The following is a 25,363-nucleotide window of genomic DNA, read 5'->3' as shown; positions in this document are numbered from 1 at the left end:
CATACAGTATATATACCTCATAATTTCCTTTTTTTTCTTTTTATTTTAAATACCATATTATAAACTCTCAATAGATACCCATAGGGCTGTTTAACGGTTCGGAATCGTGAGAATCGAACCGGAATCGAAAATGACTAAAAAACAGAACTGTAACGTATTATAGTAAACTACTCGGTTCTGGAACCGGTAAGGTTGGTTCTCACTAATCGGTTTTGTGTCAGAATCGGTTCGGTCGTTTATTTATCAAATAAGTTAGGCAAACTTTGCAAATTGCAAAACAAATTTATATAATTGTATGTATTCTTTCACGGTAAAATTAATTTAAATTACAACATGAACATCATATTTTTGATTAAAACATAATTATTGAAGTTAAATAAATCATTAGCAACAATAGATTAAATAAAAATATCATCATTTTATATTATATAACCTTGAAAACTTGAATCAAAGTTGATCAAATAAATCATTAGCAACAATAGATTAAATAAAAATATCATCATTTTATATTATATAACCTTGAAAACTTGAATCAAAGTTGATCTTGGCTGCAAGGTATTGAATGCAAAGAAAAAATATTTGAATTTCAAACTGATTGAATAGATGTCGGTTAATAAGTTATCTTATTAAAAATGGGGATTGGTAAAATTAATTTAAAAAGGTTTTTTAATATTATGGTTCTTAGGTTTTACGTCTATAACCGTCGGTTTAAATGAGTTTTTAATATTATGTTCCGAACCATTTCTTGCTCACCCCTATAAACACGTTAGGTCATCAGATAGATACCCGATGAGTTTTGACTCATATTATGAATAGACTATGAACGAATTGATTAATTTCCATAAATCAAATTGTAATAATTTTGACTTAAAAATACCCATTATAATAATCATTAATCAAACACCCTCTTGGTGAAAAAAATAAATCATCAATCATTCAAACTTTCAAAGTACAAGAAACAAACTCTCAAACTCTATCATCAGATCATCTTCTTCAACCTTCACCTCTGCAATTAATCACCAGTCAACACTCAACACCCACTCAATTACACCCCTATTAAATCCACACCCACCTCTTCAATCACAATATTAATACAACCCCACCAACCAAACCAAACCCAATTCTTTTTTTTTTATGGATTACTCAGAAAAACCGATTGAAGAACGAGCGTTTGATTCTTTAGGATATGGGTTCGATTTCGCAAGCGATTTCAGGCTAAAGTTTGCGAAATGTTGCCCGGGTGGTGGGCGGCTGGTGGAGCTTGATGAGTCAAGAAAAAGAGATATTGTGTTGCCTGGAAGTGGTGCAGTGGTTTCTGGGGTGTCTGTGGATATTCATTGTGATAAAGGAGAGCATGTTAGGTTTAAATCTGATGTTTTGGAGTTTAATTAGGTATGTTTTTGTATCTTTTTGTATAAAGTTTTGATCTTTGGTTTGATATGAACCCTAAATATTTATAAGAAATTGTTTAATCTGAGAGTTTTGTAAAATGTTTTTTTTTCAATACTTTTCAAGAAATGGTTCAATTTTGACAAAATTGTGAATGTGTATGCAAAAAAATTGGAAAAAAAGTACTGTCTAAAATTTGAACTTTGGTAAGATATGAGCTTTAAAGATATGACAAGTTAAATATAATGTTTTGGAGTTTAATCAGGTATGTTTTGTGATTTTTTTTGTATAAATTTTGAACTTTGGGTAGATATGAGCCCTAAAACATATAAAAAGTTGAACTTTGATATGTATCATATGATAAGAAATTTAATGTGATTTTTTGGTATTATCTAGCTAGAATTTTGGAAAAAGTATTGAACTTTGGGTAGATATGAACCCTAAATGTATAAGAAATTTAATCTAAATTTGTGGTGAAAACTTTTAAGTTTTGTGTGTGTTTTAAATAATCTTTTTTTTTCAATACTTTGCAAGAAATGGCTCGATTTTGACAAAATTGTGAATGTGTATGCAAAAAAATAGAAAAAAAAATCTGTGTAAAAATTGAACTTTGGTTAGATAGGAGCCCTAAACATATAACTCAAAGTCTCAAAGTTTGAATTGATATGAAGTTTAATCCAAATTTTTTGTATAATCTTTTTTGGAGTTTTATGTATATGTGTTATATGTATTTTTTTTATTGGAGGTTGATTTATTGAACATATGTTGCATAGTGAAACTGTGAAAGCATGTAGTTGTTATTAAACTATTGGAGTGATTTTTGTTTTTGATATATTGGGCTTTGCTTTCGATTGCAAATGAATCATGATTTGGATGTAAAATCTGTAAGGACGCTATACTTTGCAAGAAATAAATCAATTTCGATAAAATTGGGAATGTATATTGTGTAAAAAGAAAGAAAGAAGGACATCTTTCTTGAGACGTATCGTCTAAAATTTGCTCATTAACATGTAGTTTATTCGCAACAGAATTTGAAGTTTAATGGGAATGTATATGTGCATAAATAGAAAGAAAACAACACATCTTTCTTGACACGTATTGTCTACAATTTATTCATTAACATGTGGTTTGTATGCAACAAAGAAATATGTATAATGAGAATGTATGTATGCGTAAAAAGAAAGAAAAAAACACATCTTTCTTGACTCATGCTGTCTAAAATTTGCTCATTATCGAGTTATCGGTTTATCATGTAGTTTATTTGCAACAAAAATTTAAATAAAATGGCTTAAAAAGTGAAGTACTTTGCTATAATGATAATCCTTGAACTTGATTTGGTATTGAGCGTTAACGCGCCATTTTTCATGCTAACTAAGAATTTCCTTTTCCTCGTCTTTTTAATAATATTATTTTGCAGATGTCGGAGTTACTTAATCAAAACGCATCGGTACAAGGAAAAGTGCCTTCAGGGTACTTCAATGCATTCTTTGATTTAAGTGGCGCGTGGTTAAACGATGCTGCAGAAGTTAAACATCTTGCCTTTGATGCTTATTATATCTCTATATACTCTTTACACCTTACCGCATCTCCATTAGTACTCTGCGACAAAGTTAAAAAGGCGGTTCCTACTCATTGGAATCCAGCATTATTAGCCAGGTTTAAAAATATACAACATTTATATTGTTTCTAATTGTAGATGCTATATAATGGATGCTTATTGGTTATTATATACATGTATGGCAGGTTTATTCAGACATACGGGACCCACATTATAGTAGGGATGAGTGTCGGCGGTCAAGATATTATTTGTGTAAAACAGAAACCGTCATCCACAATTTCACCGACCGAGCTTAGAGGATATTTAGAGGATCTTGGAGACTGTTTGTTTTCAGATGGAGCGAGTCCTTCTTTACCCGAAAGGAAATCAAAAGATGGAAAACGAAAAGTATATTTTTTAAACCGCTACACATATTAAAAATTCCATCTTTTTTAATTTTCCAACATATTCTTGAATATTATTAATTTTTTTTTCAGGTTCCGGAGGTTTTTAGCCGTATGTTGCAGCCACACACCATGCAGTTCACTAACATCACAGAAACTTCAAGCAAAGATGTAAGTTGAAAATGGCTGGCGGGTGAGTCAAACCCGTTTGACCCATAACAATATGTTTGACTTCGAGCGGTTAATAAAATGGCAAAATCTGGAACAGGGTTTGACGATTATCGGGTCTAAGAGGGGCGGGGATGTCTTTTCAGACAATCACTCCAAATGGCTGCAAACAGTTGGTGCGAGTCCCGAAGCAATACGTTTCAAATTTGTACCGATTACTTCTCTCCTTAATGGCGTTCCTGGAAGTGGATATCTTAGCCATGCAATTAATTTATATTTACGTTGTAAGTTATACAAATTCAAATTAAATCAATTTGATTTTTGTTTACTTGAAGTACATTCGGTCATATATTATAAATATTATCTTTCTTTGTTGGTCCTTTGATTTAAGGAAGTTTTACTAGCTATTTACGACGGTATTATCTTTGAAATTCAGACAAGCCTCCATCTGAAGATTTACAATATTTTTTGGAATTCCAAGTTCCGAGACAATGGGCGCCACTATTTTGCGAGTTACCTCTTCGACATCAACAAAGAAAGACTTCATATCCATGGCTTCAGTTTGGTTTCATGGGCCCAAAATTGTACCTTAGTACAACTCAAGTAAGTTGCATCTAAGCCATTAGTGGTAGAAACTTTGGCCCGTTTACTTATGAAAGGGTTGATTCAGATAACATGTTGAAAGTTATCTATAGCCTATTTTAAATACAGACAGACGATCTTGTAAATCGTTTACATCCAAGGATAATATCATATATCCGCCTCAAAACTTGGTATAATATCATATTTTTCCAAATTAAAAGTTATAATACCAGTATACCCATATTCAAATTGATGGCATTTATACCCTTCCTTTGTAACTTGCATTAGGATGTCAGACTTTGAAGTGTAAGGATAAAGAGAAGGGTATACCGGTCATATTAATAATTTTATTCGATAAAACGGGTAAATATGAAATTTGAAGTATTTTATCGGGTATATTTGATATTAATTTTTTTTTGCTAGGATATACAATATTATGCAAGTTTTCAAACGTATATTTGAAATTGCCCTAAGGATTTACATTATTTTTGTAATAATAGTGTCTTTTAACTATACCTAGCACGCTAAATGACCTGATTCAACAAATACATGGAAACGACTCATTACCGGCCTGACCCACTGAATTTGCTAAATCTAATATAATTTAATTAAGATCTTATATAATTAATATTTTTCAGGTCTTAACCAGCAAAAAGCCGATTATTGGTCTACGCCTATTTTTGGAAGGGAAAAAGAACAACCGATTAGCAATCCACGTGCAACATCTCTCGAGCCTTCCCAATCCTATGACACACACACCATCATCAAAAAGACCATGCACGTGGCGTGGCTCAGACGAATACGAGCCAGCCGCTCAGTTTCTAGAACTGATCAGATGGAAAAGCTACTCAAACATATGTACATCCGTAGTCAAACACGACCCAAACTGGTTACCATCCCAAGAAAACGGTGGAGTCTTTATTGTCACCGGGGCCCAGCTCGTAACCAAAGGAAAATGGCCCAAAACCGTGTTACACCTTCGGTTACTCTACACCCACCTCCCTCAATGCACCATCAGGAAAACCGAGTGGGCCAATGCACCGACGGCGGGCCGGAAGTCGAGCATCTTCACGAACCTGAGCTCAACGTTTACTTTCACTCAACGATCAGTAGCCGACGCACCGAAGCAGCTTCCTGCAACGCTTAACTCAGGGGTGTATCCTGAGGGACCGCCTGTCCCGATCCGGACCACTAAAATGAGGAAGTATGTGGATATTGAAGAGGTGGTCCGTGGGTCGCATGATATGCCAGGCCATTGGTTGGTGACCGCGGCTAAGTTGGTGATGGAAAGTGGTAAGATTGGCCTTCATGTTAAGTTTGCATTGTTGGATTTTCCTCAGGAAGTAGTGTTGTGATATGATTGTGTATATAGAGAGGGGGTGTGAGGTTTTATTTATTTTTTTATAGAGATATATGTACATAAAGAAATTGAAATTTTAAGTATAGGAGGCTGTGTGGAGTTTCTTATATAAGAATTGATAGTAATTTTATGTGTGAAACGGGTAACTGCAGACTCTGCAGTGTTGTAGAGTTCGCTAGTCGCTAGTTGGGCGGTGGGATAGTGACCGATGAATAGTCGGATCGGAATACTATATGGAAATTTTCAGATACACATATAAACCTAATTTTAAATATAAACTTTTAAATTTGACTCTTTTGACAACTTTACAGAATACTTACATTTGTTACAGGTGATATAAAAGCAATAAATGAAACATTATAAACTTTTACTTATTATGCTTGTTATATTACATGACTAGGATAAGATAATTATTATTAGTACAATGTTACAAACCATAACTCTTCACAACGGTTGCGGTTGCGGTCGCGTCTGAACAATGAACACGTCTTTACCGACCACGCATCCTTCCACATCCTGAGCGCACCCGAACTTTCGCTCAAGGAACAAACCGATTGCACCAAGCTTCTGCCCCAACTGTTGCCGGAAAACCGGGTTCACAGTCAACGGCTTCTTGCTATAGTCAACGGTCAAGTGCACCACCTCCCCGTCCGCCACACCGCCCACCACCATTTCCTCACTGAAATTAGCAAATGCTAGTGTCCGAACCGCACCGTCAAACTTCCCGGAACAAAGCCGCCACGGTGTGCCTCGGGTTCCTGCCGCTAGCGTCTCCCCGAGCCCCGGTGCAATCTCCGCCTCCACCAAGTTAGTGTCGTTGTCTGTTGGGCTTACGGTGTGCAACACAAACGAGAGGTCCGGTGACAGCATCTCCTGGACCAAAACCGCCATCGAAGCCGCCTTTTGTGGCACGCCTACCACCCTCCGGCTCAAAACCGCTCTTCGTGTGTATAATGATGCCCATACCCGACAAACCGCGTTTCCAAAACTCGTAGTATTCGAAAGGGTAACATTGGGTATTGAGTCATACAGCCCGGCAGCTGACATTCCCGCCAGATCCTCTACATTAGCACTTGACCGGACAATTAAGCGAGCATCTAGTTCGAACAACTTCCCTAAACTTTCAACAATCTGGCTCGGAAGTTGCAAGGACGTGATTAAATTTTGCAGCTCGGTGCATATTTTGTCGAGCTCACCACCGTCCATTTTGGCGGTTTCGAGTTGTTCAAGTCGTGATACAAAAACTTCTGTTGACTTGTTTGACTCTATTGCAAGTTCCATGGTCCCGAAAGGAATCACCGCCCCATTTGGGACATTAAACGAAGCTGGAACTCCCTGATCACTATAAGCTGCAACCAAAACAAAGAAAGATATCATTTTTTTTTTAATTCAATGGATGTAAATCTATAATGCCATTGTTGATATTTTACATAAAAATAAAGAAAGATGGTATTTTTTAATTAACCTTTGGCAGAAACTGCAGCAAGAGATGCTAAGGTGCCACAAGCAGCTGCCTTTGCACCCGAGGTTTGTAGATCTGCATCAGCAAGTGCTATAATGTCGCAAGTAGAAACACCCTTTAATGAAACAAAACAATTTGAACTTGTTAGATATATAAAAAGTGCAATTCATCATCAGCATCAGGGTCAAGAAAGTCATTTTTATTACCTGGCTTGAGTAGTCAGGCTTAGGAACAGAATCAGTCGGTGTCCCGTTAGATAAAGTGTTCACGGAAAGTTTATCGATTCGGTCCTCGTTGGAGGATGGAACTACATTCACACCTGTTGGTGATGCCTCTAACCTGCATCATAATAGCGGGTCAATGATGGTTTGACCCGATAACACATCCATTGTTCAAACTCTATGTTACAAGTAATGAATCACAAAGAAAAGGGTTTGCATGTTTACAAAGACTAACCTCACATACTTCCCTTCTAAATTTTTAATAGTAGCAATTTTATCATCGTCTTCACACGTCACAAAGGAAACTTTCTCCTGATTAATTACAAGAAATGTAGTTATGATAAAATAGACAAAATAAAATATATAAATATGATTGAGGGGACCTAAAAATATGGACCTTATCCATTACTGGGAAAAAATATATACAAGACTTACTTGTCGGGCCCGAACACCAAGATGAGATAAATGAGGCAACTCCTGAAGCAGAATAACCCCCACTATGTTGTTCCCTGCAGCTGTTACCTGCAAATCGCATCAAATGTCTATTGAGATTGTATATAATTAACCATAGAAGATAGTGTTTGATGTACATCTGTTGTTTGAAGTAGTTATAATATGATAATTAGATATTTAAATGTTAGAAAAGTACTAAATGCTTGATAACTAATTCGAAAACGCAAAATCCATACACACAGCCTCTACCTCCTCGTCACCATCGGCTTTGTTGACTATAAGAATAACGGGTCCCTCAACAGATGATGGTAGTGCACCCGGTATTATTTTTTCGACCTGATAAAATAACATATGAAGAAATGCAAAAATGGTTCAGTTCACTAAAGAGTTGCATATTTTAACATACAAGTTTAATAATAGAAGGTCACCTGTATCAAAGTTCCATGAGCCAACCCAGGAACAAGAACATCAAAACCTTGAGACCCGAGTGTGGTTCTAACCGCCTTGAGAAGCATAGTGCAGAGTTTGGAAACCTGAAAAATTATACTGCAGACCAAAGAAATTCATTTTAATATGTACGAAAAATTACCCATTTTGACCCGATACCAAACCCGCATGACCCACTGGTTTTCCTCCAATATTATCTAGTATATATAGCTTATCGTCTTACCCAGCACGTATCTCTGCTTCGGTGAATGTTCTCACACTATTTTCAGGTATTCCAAGAGCCTTGCCCAACGTCTACAAGAAACATAAGGCTAGTTTAGTAGTTTAGTTAATCTGAAAATATTTTAGAACTCCTTTTTTCCATTTTTACCCCCACAAAGATGGATATTGATACACTATCATGATTGAGAAAACTTCCATATTATAGAATAGAATATGATAGGGGTATTCAAGAAAGATAGTTAGCTAATTGCTTCTAAAGGGTATAGATCACATGACAACAATTTTTGGATGAGTTTTTTAGTTTACACATGTACACCAAATTCTATGTAAAAGCTACCTATATGACAATACACCTAAGCCGAACAAGACACTACTACTTATATTATTCCACAATGAAATTCTTCAACTTGTGACAATAAAAGGTTATCTATTTCAATGAATTGAACTATTGAAGTGTAATCTTAACCTCCACTAAAGACTTTGATTCATCATCGTCATCATCGTCGTACTCAGTATATCCCACCAATAGCAATGCTATGGTAGGGTCTGAGGAGGGTAAGATGTAGACAGCCTTACCTCTATCCCATAGGGATAGAGAGGCTGCTTCCGGTGAGACCCCCGGCTCGATAGTAGTTTTGCATCAAGCCTTGGACATAAGGCACATAGTACTCAATCATCGGGACACCGGCTGATTGGTGCATGTGCCCTTGTCTTTCGGCTATCAACGCCACCACATGATGCCTGATTAACCTTCCGCCACTTTTAACGCTATTTTCACGAGATTAGTAAAATAACGTCAAAATTAGTGCAATTTTACTTTTGCCCACCCGAGGGTTCACACATATATACATTATATGCGCGCACCGCAAGCAGGGCGTAAAGACTTTGATTAATTGATCATATTAAAAACAAGAATAAAATTTAGGAAAGTTAGCATCTTTACAAAAAAGTAAAGTTGCAATTTTCAGGAATATCCCACATAAGTAAAAGTGTTTTTTCATGGTACCTCAACTTTTGGAGGGAAAATTTGCAGAAGTGCTTCGGAGTATTCATCAATGAGCCTCTTAGATCTATCTAATGTGGCTTTAATCCTTAATGCCCATATTGTCTTCCCATCTTCACTACCTTAAGAATAGATACAAATCACACAATGGTTGTTACCTGTTAGTAGAAGTGTAGAATCAAAGTAAACTATATTATTTAAAACAAGGTTTTATAAAAGAAAATGTTACCTTCTTTCTCCAAAAGACCTTTTTCTTTCCAAGCAAGAAGTTCATTTTCAATTGCTTTACATTCTTCTAATTTCCACCCGGATAACCCTAGTTGACGAATGCCAACAACAAGGGCGCCAATCGGATCATTCCATGAGTTAACATTTTTTTGATTAACATTCTCTGCAAGATATTGGGGGCCACCCGCAGCATCAAGTGCATTGAGGTATCTACAAATGTCAGTCATATTCAAATATATTAGAGATTTCCTTGTTGACTTAGGTTGACCTTGCCTAAAGAAGCACCTTTTAAGTCATATTGAGCTTGAAATAGTGTGCAACCCCCAACCCCACCCCACACACACAAACACACTACTTACCTACTCATTAGAACAAATGCATAGTCCTCAAGTCCAATCTCAGCAAGACGCCACTGGAAATACAAAAACAAGATTTACAAAGAATGAGGTTTTCTTCTTAATGTATACTTTAACATAAAGGTCCCGACTTTAAATCCCAAATGACAAAATAGTGAACTTGAAGAAATAAAATAAAATAAAATAAAAAATTCCAGATTTCGTCAAACAACTAGAAACGCACACGACCTTTTGGCGCATTGCTATTGCAGTATCAGGGGCGTCGTTACGGATACCACTTTCAAGACCTTTTGTGATTACTTCTCTAAGACCATTTAATGATTGTATGGTATTGATTAATATTTCTATCCCATTTCCTTTCAAAATATCAGGTGTCCCTTGGAAATTATCCAAAGCCTACAAAAATCAAATCAAAACTTTCATTAAAGATCTATGCTTTTTGTCACATATGTAGAAAAGATCTATGTTACCTTCTTGCAATCCAAGAATGATGAAAGTCTAGCATTACTTTTTTCATCAAAAGATTCTTTAATTGAATCAAGTTGTTCAGTAAGGCTGCAAACGAATGATGAAGTGATTGGGGAACCCATTGACTAGATGTAAAAACACTGAACAGGATAAGGTGAAATATCAAACCTTCCAGCATTGAAGAAATCCTTGAGTTCATGATGGAATATTTTAAACTGCTCAACAAATGCTTCATTGTATTCTCCCGGTTTCTTGGTGATTCTTTCAAGCATTGCAGCAGTTGCAATTAGATCTTCAGGGCCAGCACACCTGTGAAGCTTGTTCTGTATTGTATGCTTGATTTCTTGCTGGATTATGCACATTATCCAAAAAGTTAACATTGTATTAAATGACCAAAATACCCATAAAACCAAGGGTTCAGTTATGCTAACACCTTGAGGTCATGTGGGATATCGTTTCTGTGAGCAATGTCTCTTATTCGAGTTAAAGGAACTGACGCAGTGAATTCTGCTTTAAATGACGGTAAGCATGGATGAATTTTTCGAATTACAAGTAACTCCTGCATATCGTTAAATAAAAGCATATAAAATAAGGTTTTATTTATTAATATCATATACTTAGGTGCTCCGTTTACCATTTGTCTGCCCATTTCTATTAAAAAAATGACTAGGCTGGTGAACAATCTGAACAGACACGAACGGAGCATGTTCGTTTAACTTTACCCGAACACGAACAATTAAATGAAAAGGATTTTCTTTTTCGTATTCGTTTGTTAAAAAAATTAACATGTTCATTTGTTTAATTAAACGAACAAAAACTTTTTCATGTTCGTTCGCTTATTAAATACAATGAACATAAACAAACTTTTCACAAACTGTTCACTGAACGTTTCAGTTCATTTACAGGCCTATTAATGATACAAGCAAATGGAATTAATCACCTGTGGGGAAGTATCTTTCCTACTAGATATTCTTTCCAATTCCCGAAATATAAGCCTAGAAATTTCTGCATGCCTATTAGGCCTGTGATGACCACCATCCTCAAAACAAGGAATTTGGCCCGTATTTATCCACTGCAGTAAAAGATAAAATTAAAAATAAAGAAAAAGTAACAAAACGTAATAGGTGAAATAAATGATGCACAATGAACACAAGACCTTAAGATAAATGGCTGCATATATGAGAGCATCCAAACGTTCGGTCCCATCCGTACTTTCAACCACTAGCTCACGAATAACTTCAAGCTTCACACATGACATTAATGCAAATACAAACGTTAAATTCTGATTATTGCGACCTTATAACATCTCAACATGAACCAAAAGGGTACCTTTCGCCACCAATTTCTGCCATTTTTATCACCTTCAACCAACTTTAATGCGACCCCTTTAAGCCCAGAGGTATCCCAATGTCTCTCTCGTTCTCTATTTCCATGCTCATTTGATCTCATGAATGATGCTTCTTTCCCTTGCCATTGATTCACAAACGGACTCGTTGCACCCTCTAAAACCGTAGAACCGTTATCGTCCTTTTGCTCGACTACACTTTCCACTTCCACCTCATATTCATTACTATCCAAAGGAAACAGATTCACAGGTTCATTAGTCGTATTCCAATGCAACACAATCTCAAAACTCCCAGATTGTGGGAGCTTCAATACACGATTCTCGCCACCTTCCCAAACCATGCTTTTGTCTAGTTGTTCAACAACAAATTTGAACTCAATAGTTTCACCGCCTTTACATTCCACGTTACAAACCCAACCGGTTTCCGTCCAGTTTAGCTGTTTCTTGTGTTTCCATGAACCAAGTTCTTTTGTTGAACCCAACACTCCAATGTGCTCACCAAATTTGACTTGATGATCTAACCGCAGACTCAGCTGCACCATCCCACGAGCCGTCTTAGACTTCATCTTTGCTTCCCCTGTCTCTTCTTCTCTGGAAAAAAACATACAATTTGAAATTAGTTTTGCATTAAACTAATTACATTACATTCATAGATCTCCAAATGCACATATAAATGTTGATTAACATATTAAAAAACAGATAAAGATTAATACGTTTTACGTATTCAAAACCCCTAAATGGTAACAAGAAACTTCCTAATGAGAAAAGGTTACAAACTTGGAAAATCCAAAAGAAAAATGTTAATCTCATGGGTTAGAGAGTATAAATTATATAGTTATATAACATACAAGAAATCGCATACTCTCTCTTTCCCACATCAACTGTCATCATGGTTACTTGACGGCATTGATTTCGAGTTCTACACGATAAACATGTTCTTGTTATATTAGTTACATCACATTCACAGGTTTCCAAACGAACACATAAATGTTCAAATTAACATTCTTGAAAACCGATAAAGTTCAAAACTTTAAGTAATTCTGATCAGTTTAACACCTCTAAATGGTACGAATTAATATAATTCTAAACCATACAAAAAATATCACACTCTCTCTTCCCAATAAACACCAAATTTCTCTGAGGCATTTCATCAAACACCTTACACGCACTAACAAGAAAACCTCAAATTCACATCAAATTTCTAACAAAAGAAGGCAAAACCTGGTCTGGGTGGACACAGCACACACAATGGGAACCGATTGCCGTCGTAATCCCAAATTATGCCCACGGCGATGAGTAAATAGAGGGTTTGAAAGCCCTAAAATTCGTTGCCGATGGTTGAGAAGAAAGAATCTGAATGGCTTTGGTAAGTGGGTTTGTGGAATCTTGGTGGCAGAGTAAGAATTGAGCACACGCACAGAATCCATTGCAAAGATGTCAAGAAACTGTTAATAATAGTAAAGTTTGAAGCTTTAGTAGGATAGATGAGACGTGGAGTGAATCAAAAGCCCATGAAGGAAGGATCTCAAGATTTTTTTTGTGTTAATTGAAGGAGACTTGACCCTACATTGGTGGATATATGTATTTGTATAATATTATGAATGTGTGTGTGTATGAACACTTTTATGTGATGACCTCGTGTCGTGATGCATCTCCCCCAAAAACCATATCCAGTTATATTAATCAACTAGTTTTTATACTCTGTTTGTTTTATATTACTTGTTCTAATATTTATTTATTTTTAGAATTTATATTTTTTTTATTGTATGAAAGTTAATAATATACTTATGGTTTGATGATAATTGTTTCACAAATAAATTAGATGTTATAACCCGGTTTAAAAGCTATATGGTTTTGATGAGACCCTAGAACCGTTTTTTTTTGCTATAAAATTGGTTTTTTAATTAGAAATAATATTTATGAAAGTTAATAATATACTTATGGTTTGATGATACCCAAGACCCGTTTATTTTTTTTACTATCAAATTGGTTTTTTAAAATATATATATCTTTTTTAAAATAAATAAGATATTAATTTTTATTATATCCTATTTTATAAGATTTTTACATCAATAATTTGTTGTGAATAATTTTTAATTTAATGAGATGTTATAACCCGTTTAAGGAATATATGGGTTTGGTAAGACCCATACCCATGAATTCGGGTCAAATGCATGAGAAACCTCTATTTAAAAATCAAGCAAATCTGGTGACTCCAAAAAAAGGGGGAGCGACCACATCGCGACACATAAGATTTTTATGTATTCGTTTATATATATTATAGATTATAGATGCATAAACGTCCAACAATAACTTATTCTTTAATATTTTAAGACGGAATATCGGTCGTTTATAATTTTTTGACCTTTTAAACGTAACTTATCCAAAAACATCAGTAAAGATAGAACCCACCACCCTATACCTTAGACAAAAAGCTAGTTGTGATAACTTATTCTTGTACAAATAATAATAATAATTTAAAATTTGAATGGAAAATATTTGAGTATACATGTGTTAAAAAGGTGTTTTAGTGAATGCAAAATCAATTGTTTTATATGTATTGGGCATTGGCGGATTCAAGTGTAGTGGATAGGGGTCGGCGGTTTACTGTGGGAAGAAAAACTATAACTACTATATATGCGTTAAACATATATAAAATCCCGACTGACATTTATGAAAAAATATACGTATGTGTTGCTCTTAAGGATTTCGTGTACATAGACGCATAGTCCTAAAATCAATCAAATCAACACAAATCTCTAATGCTAAATGTCTAAATGCATGGCACATTATCATTCACACTCATTCTATTTCCTCCCACTCACTCTCTTCCATTTCTCTCTTATTCACTCTCACAAATGCTTACACTTAGCCAACTTATTTCCCATGTCACAACTCACAAGTGCACCCCAAATCCATTGGGATTTTGGTCTTAGTTATGTTATCTTTTGCATGTACTTTAATTTTTATGAAAGCTTGAAAGATGTGTGGTCTTTTAGGCTGTTTTTCATTGTAGAATGACATGTAGCCATACTGCTCAATCTCTGATCAAGCCATGTGGAAAGGATACAAACTTTTGTAATACATTAAACATATATTGCTCAATGTCTAATCAAGAGATGTTGGAAAGATTCAAACTTTTGTAATACATTGTTTATTTGTGTTATATGAAAACAATGAAGTTCAGCTGGATATGTGTATTTATGATCGCGTGATTCGGACATGGGGTGGGTTTTGATTTATCTGTTTACATTGCCTATTATTTGCCAAAAAAATGATGCAACGAAAAAAGAAACAGTTGTTGTCACCGTGTTTGAAGGCGTGTTTGAAGGGGGGGGGGGGATTGTGGGGAGTGGTTACCGAAGCCGAGGAAGGGATGTTGCCTTTCGTGATGAGAGTGACGAAGATGAAAAGGATCCAATTTGGGAGGTTTGTTTTTTAAGGTACAAGAGTATCTTGGTTTCATTACATTAAGTTTAACAGATTTTTAAACATCAAATAATGAAGACAATGAAACGTGCTAAAATTTATGAATAGTGAGAAGCACATATATAATTTTTGAAAACAAAAAGAGAGAGCTTTCAGTACATACTTAGTCGGTGATTTCCATCCATATTAACTTGATATAATGATATATTTGATACCATTTCTTGAATGATATTAAAGATTTGAAGTATAATATGTACATTTTAGTGTAATTCACACACCATTTTTAGGACATTACTTCTCAAACAAGTGCTGGTATTAAGTATACATGTGAACAGAAATTGTAATAACTTATAACACAGTAGATACTGTGACTCAACACTATCCGACCAGTTTCAATGCGTATAATTACAAATCCAAAACTTGTGACGTAAACTTCAAAAACTTACTAGAAATTCTAGGACAAGAGGAAATAATAGTTTTTCTCTTGTCATTTGAGTTAAGCTCATCAATCAACTTCTGATCAACAAGGATGCTTCCTGCCACTGCACTTTTGTGATTTTAGTTCGGGGAATCCAGGCAAGAAGAATCTTGCAAAATCAAAACATAACCAACAACCTTAGACTAATGCGCCAAAAATAACGAATTAACATATGCTAAAATGGTGGTATGAGCAAGAGCACCCGTAATGGGCGCCACCCATGCCCCATTGGCATGGCTCCGCTGGATCAATTAAAAAAATAACTAATGATTATAAGGGCTTACGTGTAAAATTGAAAAAAAAAACTCATTGTCTATGTGATAGTGATGTAACAAGAAGATATGCGTTTTTTAATCACACCATTACGGATGCATTAATGGTCAAAACGAGTTGTTGGATTGACCTAAAAGTGTAAAACACACAGATCAATAATAGTCACGCGTTGGGGTTTTATGCATTTATGTTTTCGCGTGAACTTCAACCACATAGCAATTTTTATATTTGACTAGTTGATACAAACACAAACAAAATCTACAACCATATCATCTAAGGTATGAATCCTCTGGAGTCATCTTATATAGTTCCTGCTAAAGTTATAACACGAAAAAAAGGTAAAACATTCTAACACGCTACCCGTCCATCTTAACATAAATGTAAACAATAGAGTGTTTTTAACAAATTTATCAAAAATTGCGTTTACCGGGAGTCGAACCCGGGTCTATTGCTTGAAAGGCAATTATCCTAATCGTTGGACTACAAACGCAACTACGACAATTTCGGAATTGAAGCTTGTTATCACTGTTTAGAAAAATTAACAGTTTGTTTATCAAGTGCGTTGGGCTTCATTCATTTTGGAAAGATATATAAGTTGTTTTATAAATAATATTATACAAAAGTCTGTAAACGGATACGTACATACATCTATTATTATAATAAACAAAAATGATGTGTGACACTCGTCAAATTTCAGGTTAACTCCGTTAATCCAAACTCCGTCAATTCAAACTTAAGATCACTAGAACTATAACGCACATCTCATTACATTTAAACTAGGGTTTTAAATGACGCTCGACAATCACTACACATGTAGTCTTTCGGGATTGCATCGAAACGCAAACGAGTTGACTCAAACCATTGGTGAACAAACGACAAATATCAAAAGATAAATACTTGATAATTATGTGTTAACCTATATGTTACTTGATATGTATGTGAAATATTAAACGCAAGAGACAGGAGTTATTGTTTTACACTAGAGTTTGAACAACTAGAAGTAGAGGGACCATTGTGTAACATTATTAATATTAAATAATAACAAAACCCTAACCCCCTAACCCCTCCCCATAACCGATCGGCCTTCACCCCCTCTCCCTCTCCCTCTCCTTTGGCAGCCGTGAGCACACACACACATACATACAACCTTGTTTCAAGTTTTGTTGAAGAATTAAGGTGCTAGGAAGGTAATTAACAACTACTCTATGCATTCTATGTGTTTAATTTTAATATTGAATGGGTTAATCAAAACCCTAATTCTCGAAATTGATGATTAAGATGAGTTAGGGTTTGATAGCATGTTTGATGATGATTTGCTAGTGAATTGATAACTAGTTGTGTTACAATTGCTTGTTAATTACTTGTTCTTTGATTTTAAACTTTCAAGTAAAACCCTAACTATGTGTGTAACGTAAAATTGATATGCATGGTTGGTAAATCTTGTGTCTAGAGTGTTATATGCATGGATTATGGTTCATAGATTGTTGTTATGTTGAGTTTTGATGTAAACTGGTACTGGACAGATTGTTAAATTGATGTTTAGACGACTGTAACTGGATGTTAATGTAGTAATTGGTCGAAATTATTAACACTACAGTGTACTAGGTTGAGTCTAGTTTCTAAAGAGTCCAAATTTGTAATTTTTGGACGTGTAAAAGTTAACTTTTATTATTTTACAAAACTGTAGTGCAAGTCTGAATTGTGAGGTCTGCTGTTAAGCTGTTTTGAAATTATCATGTCTCATAAACTACAAGACCAAATGGGTTGGTTCCACTTCTGGAAGTTAACATTTTGAGTTAAGAATCTAACCCAATTGGTCTTGCATTAATTGAATTTACCATTTAACGGGAATAACAAATATCATTCTGTTGCGCATGATTTTGACTGCTGTGAGTTTACTGTAATGTTTTGATTATTGTGAGAAATCTATGTGGAATAAAAATACAATAAAAAGAGTTCTGGAAACCTAGCTCATGTGTGCTTCTGTGACGATTTTTGGTAAATTAATTGATATGTTATGATCTGTTGAATTGAGTAATCTTTCCAAGTAGAATTCTGTCTTGATAAAACTAGCTGCTGAACTATGTGAAAATACATGAAACGTGTTTGTTGATCGATATTTGCTATGTTTTTGACTAAATTGCCTTGTGGGGAATAATTACTAGTAATGTACAATGTTAGTACTTGATACTTATGTAGTTGTTTACACATGTAACGTGTCACCAATGTGTTTGTCGAGTCACACATAATTCACAAACGAAACACGAAACGTATCTCATGCATAGGTATTATGTGCTGAGTCTAGAGACTCAATAATAGTTCCAATACTTAGAAAATCCCATTCTTGTTTTAGAGCGCTAGTGAGGATTTTCTGTGACGCGCATCTCTCGGTTGACTTGTTTTTGAATTCTTCGCAAACAGTGAGTTTCACGTCCCCTTTTTACTCTTTTAAACGCTTTTATTAGGGGGAGATAACATACTCCAAACGCTTTAGATTTTGTTATTAGTTATATATCACTTGTAAGGCTAAGTGGCAAACAAACCAACCAAAGTCCTTCATAACATCGAACCGTTTAGTATTTGTATAATAGCGAGTCACTGTTGAGTAGTACTACTGGGTTTGACAAACCCTACCCAACTCTAAACTCGACGGCAGGTCGAGAGGGGGTAATCTTGGCTAACACATTTTCCATGGTCGTGGTAGACATGGTGGCAAGACAATTGATAAACAGTCAGCTTCGGTGTCGAACACTTAGTAATACTTGTTTTATAGGCTAGCTACCTATCGATATATAATTGACTTAACATTATCTGGTAACGCAAATGCAAACACGTAAACGCAAACATTATCTTTTTTTATATATGTAAACTCACCAACCCTGTGTTGACACTTTTAGTATGTTATTCTCAGGTAGCCGAGGCGGACGCGCGGTATAGGAACATGCATTTCATTGAACACTATCGTTTTTGCAAACTTGTTTTTAAACTGTTATTAATTGGGTTTTAAGTCGTCCTGCGTGACGCAACACTTGGTTTATGATTTACGCTTCCGCACGTATTTAAACTTTAATATTTGTGGTTTAAAAAAAAACTTTGAATATGGTGTTTGATTATAACTAATGATTCCGATCCTGTTAGTTCACACCCTCTGACGGTAAAACTCCGTTAGTGGATTTTGAGGGTGTGACATGATGGTTGAACCAATCACCCCTAATTGGCCTAATATTTTGCCAAGTGGCACGCTTCGCTATATTTGAAGCTTTAGGTCATAAATATTTATTATTAAATTAAAATGAAGAAATTAAAACCTTCCATATACACAAGTAAATGTATTCCTTGATTTTTGAATTCTTTCTTCTGTGGAAATAAAATTTCATTATCAAGCAATAATTAGTGATTTCCTTTAAGTTGCATATCACTAATTACGTATATAACTAATAATCTAATATACAGTAGCTATTAGTTAAAGTAAAATTTGTTTATTTCCATTAGTGATTTCCGTCAACAACAACAACGAAAACTAAATTTCTATGGTCTTCTTCATTCCTTAGGACTAAACACATTTATTTGATAGTGTTCATACTCACAAACACACATGATGAGACTTTCATAGCTATGTTCCCCTTCAATCAATTTACCTTATATACAACAAGTCCTACATCCAATTACGTATTTTATATTGTGCATCATATATTAATATTGCATTCTTCACACTTTTAAGTACATGTGAATTACATGTATATCAACTAGATGTCTTCTTGGTTGCCTTTAAAACCAGTAAACCGGCCAAACTTACCATCTTGAAATGAAATTCGTCTTTAAATAAGTTGTTTATGTTTATACTATGTTATACATATATTATATACCTGGGTTACAAACACCATATTACACGTGATTTTTATATAAAATTTACATGTACCTATTGGATGATAACTTTTTTATAGCTCTCCTAAAAAATATGCAGGAACCATTTCATTATTTCATAACTAAATAAATATATAAAATAAAATTTAATTAGGCGTTAAACTAGAATATTAAAATGAAGTTGTTTTATAAAAAAACGACCGTTCATCACCGATACAATAAACATAAAGGCGGTACCCCCACTAAAAGTTGTGTAAAATCATGACCAACGGTTTGGTTTACGATTTTTATATTTATGGGCCGTATAAACCAAACCGGACTGTATGAGGTGGTGGGTCAATATAAATTTTCTTCATGTTATTTACACTTTAAATTCATCGTTAATGCTATTTTATACTTCTTCTACCTTTCATATGAATCCTTTTTATAAATGTATTTGTTTTGTCAAGTGATAAGGCGATGTCTAGAAGATCAAAAGCTTATCTTATAAATTCGGAGAACGATATTACATGCTTATAATTAAATTTTAGGGGATACATATTTATTTTATTTTACAACTAACATATTATTTCAGTTGATGCATCGACTACAGGTCCATTGTCATATATTTCAAATGTATTCCATTATTATTTAATTTAACTTGAATTTAATTGGAAAAATAAAAATAAAAAATAAAAATTTACATTTACTAAACACATTTGTTTTAGTTCCATCTAAATAGTTGTCTTTCTTACAGTCTTTAATACGAACAACCTCTATTTTGGTGCCGCTGAAAAGAGAAAACATGAAAAATCATCCTTAATATAATAAACAAAAATATAGTTATGCCACTTGACACCTAATTTAACCATCTTTGTATCACTTGGCACTTCAAGGTTTCAAATAAAACTATATCTCATCTCATATTGCTCTAATGAGAAATCAAGAAGAAAACCAAAAATATAGTCGTAGTATAAACAAAAAGATATCGAAATTGTTTCGTTGTTTCTTACTATGTACTCACACTATGAAATCGCACACTACAGGCGGTAACCAAACGAAAAATAAACTCAAAAAAATATAACCAAATTCATAATGGTTCTCATATGGGAAACCTTTAAGCCCACAAACCAATTTATTATTTGGAGTTAATAATTTCTTAATCACAAATCAAATGTTTAATATTTTAGCTTGTTATCAATTGAAACATGCAAAATTTAAATATATATAAATTAATTAAAAGTACTATTAAATTAAAACGAATATATAAAATATTTATATAATTTATGTTCAATTTAGCTCATATTAAACATCTTTACACTTGAGCTTAGCTTTGTTTGTTCTCAAGCAAACTCTCAAACTACACTCCAACTAACATAAGCAATAAAAACAGATAAAGCAATTCCTAGCAGATTAGCGATCCCAAAGCATAAACGATTTTTAAAGTGTAGACATGTATTAGTACAAACCACCAGAGTTAAAATGACTTCTTGAATAACAAAACAACATTCAACAAAGTGCACTAGGCTGTATGATTCTTTTTAATTTTTATTCATTAACTTACAGTACTCCTCACAATTTTACTTCACTCGGTTTAATTTCTTTATCTAGTAAAAATTTACTAGTATTTACGTGTATCGCTCATCGCCTACCAATTCATGAAACATTGTCATTATATGCTGCTTGTAAGAGGATCAAATCTACACCAACTTACATGAAAAATCACATAAATCAAAGGCTTTTAACTAGGTTGTAATAGGGCTATGGTATATAAAGTGGCTAAGGTTGCAACAACCCAGCATAGCCAGGCTAAAACGATGTACTAATATTAAAACTTTAAACTTCTATTAATTAATATTTGCTAACTCATTTGAAACTTTATAAACTCCTTGGTGTATATTGCAATATAGCCCCAGTTCTCTTATGAGAGGTCTAATGTGTCGCGAACTCTTATCTTAAAACCAACCATATTCAATCCATGTATGAGGGCTCCAATGATGTCTAGTCCCGAGTAAATTGACACCGAAACTTTCTTGGATAATTTTGTCATCAAATGTGTGATACCTGCATGTGTTGAGAGAATAGAACACCTGCGACTTGCGTAATAATCTTGGAAAGTAGATCTTCTTCCTCATTTGTGGTAATTTGGCTTCGAGGCAGATGCATGATGATTCAGAAATACAGATCATGTGCGTTCCTAAACTATCTATTTTCTCCCATTCTTTTGTAGAATCGTTTAGTTTGAACACCTCAACGGATTCTCCAAATTCGCTCACAATAACAAGTAAAAGATGTTGGATCACATTTTGATAGATATAACTTTGACCGAGTTTTGCAACAACTTCCAGGAGCGTTGTCTTGAACAACCTCCCAAGAGAAACCTTCTTTACCAATGTCTCTAAAAGCAACAATCCTTCCATTGTTACACAATGCATAAATATCCCGGCCACTGAAAGTAGGAAGGTGAAAAGAAAATGGATCATTAGTGCCAAAATCCAAACGATATGCATGCCATGATGGTGGTTTCCGAGACATAAAGTGGATGTAGACATGAAAGGGCTCGTGTGTTGCGAACCCAACAACCATACAATCGGGAGAGGTAGGTGGTGTTGAAAAACAAATGCTTCTAAAATCACCAGGCATCTTCGGAAGCTTACGGATTTTACCTATAAATGGGTTAAAGAACACTAGCTCCCATCCAAGAAATTTAGATATCAACAGCCAACCATACTTGGAACATAATATCTCGCACTAGCAATCACCCGTGAGTTCTAGAGGCACGTTTTTAAAACACTTGTTACTGCAGATTGGATCTACGAAAATGAGGGTGCCTGTATAATTGTCTAACACCAAGAACCATGGTGAACACATCTGCGGTCTCCATAATCATCATCATCATCATCGTACTCAGTATATCCCACCAATAGCAAAGCTATGGTAGGGTCTGAGGAGGGTAAGATGTAGGCAGCCTTACCTCTACCCCATAGGGATAGAGAGGCTGCTTCCGGTGAGACCCCCGGCTCGATAGTAGTTTTGCATCAAGCCTTGGACATAAGGCACATAGCACTCAATCATCGGGACACCGGCTGATCGGTGCATATACCCTTATCTTTCAGCTATCAATGCCACTACATGATGCCTGATTAACCGTCCGTCACTTTTAACGTTATTTTCACGAGATTAGTAAAATAACGTCAAAATTAGTGCAATTTCACTTTTGCCCACCCGAGGGTTCACACATATATACATCATATGTGCGCACCGCAAGCAGGGCTCCATAATGGTGTTGCTAAATAACAATATTTGCATGTAGCACGGAAACTCTGGATCTCAGCGTCAGAACAACGCTCCGAAATCATTTGCAAAATATGAAATGGAACATTGAGCAGGTGTGACTCACTTGTTGTGTTATCAAATTCAGTCTCATCACGGTTAACTGATCGTATGACTATCTCAATGTCCTTCTCCTGTTTAGCTTCATGACAGTTAGCTTCTAACAACCTACGCAAAACATGATGATAAGTAAACACATTCTAGCTACAATTTGTTTAAGAAATGTACCTAAAATAAATAAAAGCAATACCTGCATTCAAGCATAGCCCATACTAACACCTGGCTTTCTCGTGCCATATAGGGCGTTGGAGATCGAGACATGGCTCTATCTTTGACATGGAAAGAGATTATTTTGTTCTCCCAACCAAGAACATGAACGCAACCTCCAATCCGTGAGCCAACTGCAGACTTGTAGAATGCCGAGTATGAAGATAATTCCAGGAAAAACGAAGCACCTTTGAGGTCTTCCAATTCCTTCCACATCATACCAGTCATATCTAGTTTAAACAAACGTGCCTCGAGAATCGTCATTTCATCTTTAAAACTTATTTCAATGTAGAACAATTGTGTACCATATCCTTTCAAAAAAGAATAGATGGTGTGAAAACTAAAATCTGGAGCATCGGGAACTTTCACAACCTGCTTTAGACTTATCACGTCTTCTTTATCTTTAACCACAATGCCAACCTCTATAACATACCTATAATAGGGCCCCAAGCTGGTCATGGCATATACTTTGCCATTCAACAAGTTGGACATTCTAGGATACGGTCATCTACACCGCTTATGCTCTGGATCTGTTTAGCATATGACATCTTAGTCCATTTTAGCCCCTTTCTTTTACGGTCTAGCAGACAGAAAACAATGCCAGGAATTGCTTTTGATAACAACAGAAAAACCGATCCTGGATCACCAGGAGGAGATGACAAACAGCAAGCATGATCAGAAGAACCAAACCAAGGTGGGAGAGCAATCAACTTAGAGGTACTCGGGTTCCAAAGAGACATCAGGACATTATCTGGATGGTTGGAAAGAATAGCCCATCCATGGAAACATGCTCGGATTCGTCCATTAGGCTTATTGATTCCACAATAGGATTCCAGCACGTCATCCATAAACAACTGGTAATTTGCATACTGATCATTACAAGAAATCTGCTTTAGCTCCATCTACCATAACAATAATTCAAACTATTTTAATCAACAAAAAAAGAAAAATAGGGTTATTTAATCAAGAAAAAAAACCCTTTTCTTACCAGTTTCTAAATCGGACTCGTATTTTTTTTTCTCAAATCAAATATATGGGTTGTTCGAATTAGTTACATGGGTAAAGGATCAAACAATAGTAGGAGATAATATATAAGGGGTTATAGTTGAGTTGGGGCTTTGTACTTCGTAGGTTAAAAGTACAGCCCTGTTAGATCTAGGATTTTTTTTTTTTTTTAAATGAAGTAGTTGGTGCTCCCCACTTTGAGGATTCCATTCCAATATGTAGAAACATAATATTACATCAACATAGCAGGCAACAAGCTGCGCCGTCACCCCTTTCTGAATTGCAAACCCTAACCTGCTAAAGACATACCCCTGCCCCTTTGGAGTCGACACATTACTATGCACAACCTGTTGGACCCTGGTTAGAAAACGGATAGCTTCCGGTGCCAAGGAGCCAAATGTATCAAAAGCCAGAGGGACAAAAACATGTTGCTTCTCTTCGCAGGCTTTAGCATGTTTCTCCACCTTCTTCGTTTCAGCCCTTTTCATTGCTTGCCCAGCTACAAACCCATTATCCCTCAAACCAGCTAAGGGAGATACCCCTGTGAGGTCAACACAAGTGTGTTTTCCCCCGGCCCAACCAAAGACGAGCAAATCTGCCGGTCGTAGAGTGGATCTCCCTTCCGTGGGGTCTGTAAGGAAGTTTATGGGGGCTTCCTTTTTAGCTGATATCCCAGCTCGCCTTAAGATGTCCCAAAGAACGTCCCGCACCCAATCATGTCGGTATTTGAACCCAGGCATCTCCTTGCAATGAACCGCATGCTCTCCGAATTTATCCAGGCAAGCCTTACGGCATATCGGACATGTTTCGTCTTCTGGGTACATTGGGACCATCAAACGGTACTTAAGAATGGCCCTATACTCGACCGCAGACATGCTTTGACCCAAGCCATCAATCGGGATGACGGTCAGAAAATCTTGGGCATGAGGACCTTGTAAGCATTCAATAACCGCCTTTTGTCGGGGGACAATCCAAAAACTTCTCCCAGGCTCTGAGTGATTTTTCCAAAAAGGGCATTCGCCAAAGTTTTTTGAGGCTTTGGTGGGGCGGTGTCCATATTAGAGAAACCGCCAATGTCAAAGTCTGGGAG

General features: G+C 35.5%; 2 protein-coding genes, 1 non-coding gene and 1 pseudogene across 3 annotated transcripts; 1 reads left to right on the top strand and 3 right to left on the bottom strand.

Annotated features, from left to right (window-relative positions):
- The first annotated feature begins 1,642 nt into the window (after positions 1–1,642).
- LOC143573930 (MACPF domain-containing protein At1g14780-like) lies at positions 1,643–5,572 on the top strand. Its single transcript, XM_077058693.1, has 7 exons — positions 1,643–1,654; positions 2,807–3,045; positions 3,133–3,334; positions 3,424–3,501; positions 3,599–3,782; positions 3,935–4,101; positions 4,719–5,572. Exons 2-7 carry the CDS (start codon positions 2,807–2,809, stop codon positions 5,433–5,435), a joined length of 1,587 nt encoding a protein of 528 aa, XP_076914808.1. The 5' UTR covers positions 1,643–1,654; the 3' UTR covers positions 5,436–5,572.
- Positions 5,573–5,868: 296 nt separating this feature from the next.
- On the bottom strand, positions 5,869–13,216 carry LOC143573929 (phosphoglucan, water dikinase, chloroplastic-like). The gene is made up of 19 exons (XM_077058692.1): positions 12,867–13,216; positions 11,630–12,236; positions 11,457–11,543; positions 11,241–11,372; positions 10,734–10,859; positions 10,469–10,647; positions 10,303–10,387; positions 10,061–10,228; positions 9,836–9,888; positions 9,478–9,686; positions 9,252–9,370; positions 8,247–8,317; positions 8,005–8,122; positions 7,826–7,912; positions 7,559–7,645; positions 7,359–7,435; positions 7,109–7,241; positions 6,906–7,017; positions 5,869–6,789 (listed from the first exon to the last, which is right to left on the bottom strand). The coding sequence occupies exons 1-19, from the start codon at positions 13,070–13,072 to the stop codon at positions 5,885–5,887; spliced, it is 3,561 nt and encodes a 1,186-aa protein (XP_076914807.1). The 5' UTR covers positions 13,073–13,216; the 3' UTR covers positions 5,869–5,884.
- A 3,027-nt stretch (positions 13,217–16,243) lies between these two features.
- TRNAE-UUC (transfer RNA glutamic acid (anticodon UUC)) lies at positions 16,244–16,315 on the bottom strand. The gene has a single exon. It is a non-coding gene; the product is annotated as a tRNA-Glu (tRNA).
- A 5,143-nt stretch (positions 16,316–21,458) lies between these two features.
- LOC143573937 (uncharacterized) lies at positions 21,459–24,170 on the bottom strand (annotated as a pseudogene).
- Between the last annotated feature and the right edge of the window lie 1,193 nt (positions 24,171–25,363).

This window comes from Bidens hawaiensis, unplaced genomic scaffold (assembly GCF_021521415.1).
Source record: "Bidens hawaiensis isolate Kalapana, Puna unplaced genomic scaffold, B.hawaiensis_p1.1 tig00026727_1, whole genome shotgun sequence".
Lineage (NCBI taxonomy): Eukaryota > Viridiplantae > Streptophyta > Magnoliopsida > Asterales > Asteraceae > Bidens > Bidens hawaiensis.
The sequence above is the reverse complement of the archived record's forward strand: the minus strand, read 5'-3'. Positions and strand labels throughout refer to the sequence as shown.

What these genes read in the sequence shown, in the direction of transcription:
- LOC143573930 (XM_077058693.1), top strand. Translation starts at nt 2,807, where the DNA reads ATGTCGGAGTTACTTAATCAAAACGCATCGGTACAAGGAAAAGTGCCT. An exon ending in CAAAAGATGGAAAACGAAAA is followed by an intron (nt 3,335 to 3,423) that starts GTATATTTTTTA and finishes TTTTTTTTTCAG; the next exon opens with GTTCCGGAGGTTTTTAGCCG. An exon ending in TGTACCTTAGTACAACTCAA is followed by an intron (nt 4,102 to 4,718) that starts GTAAGTTGCATC and finishes AATATTTTTCAG; the next exon opens with GTCTTAACCAGCAAAAAGCC.
- LOC143573929 (XM_077058692.1), bottom strand. Translation starts at nt 13,072, where the DNA reads ATGGATTCTGTGCGTGTGCTCAATTCTTACTCTGCCACCAAGATTCCA. An exon ending in CAATAGCAATGCGCCAAAAG is followed by an intron (nt 9,889 to 10,060) that starts GTCGTGTGCGTT and finishes TTGTATTTCCAG; the next exon opens with TGGCGTCTTGCTGAGATTGG. An exon ending in AGGTCTTTTGGAGAAAGAAG is followed by an intron (nt 9,371 to 9,477) that starts GTAACATTTTCT and finishes TCTATTCTTAAG; the next exon opens with GTAGTGAAGATGGGAAGACA.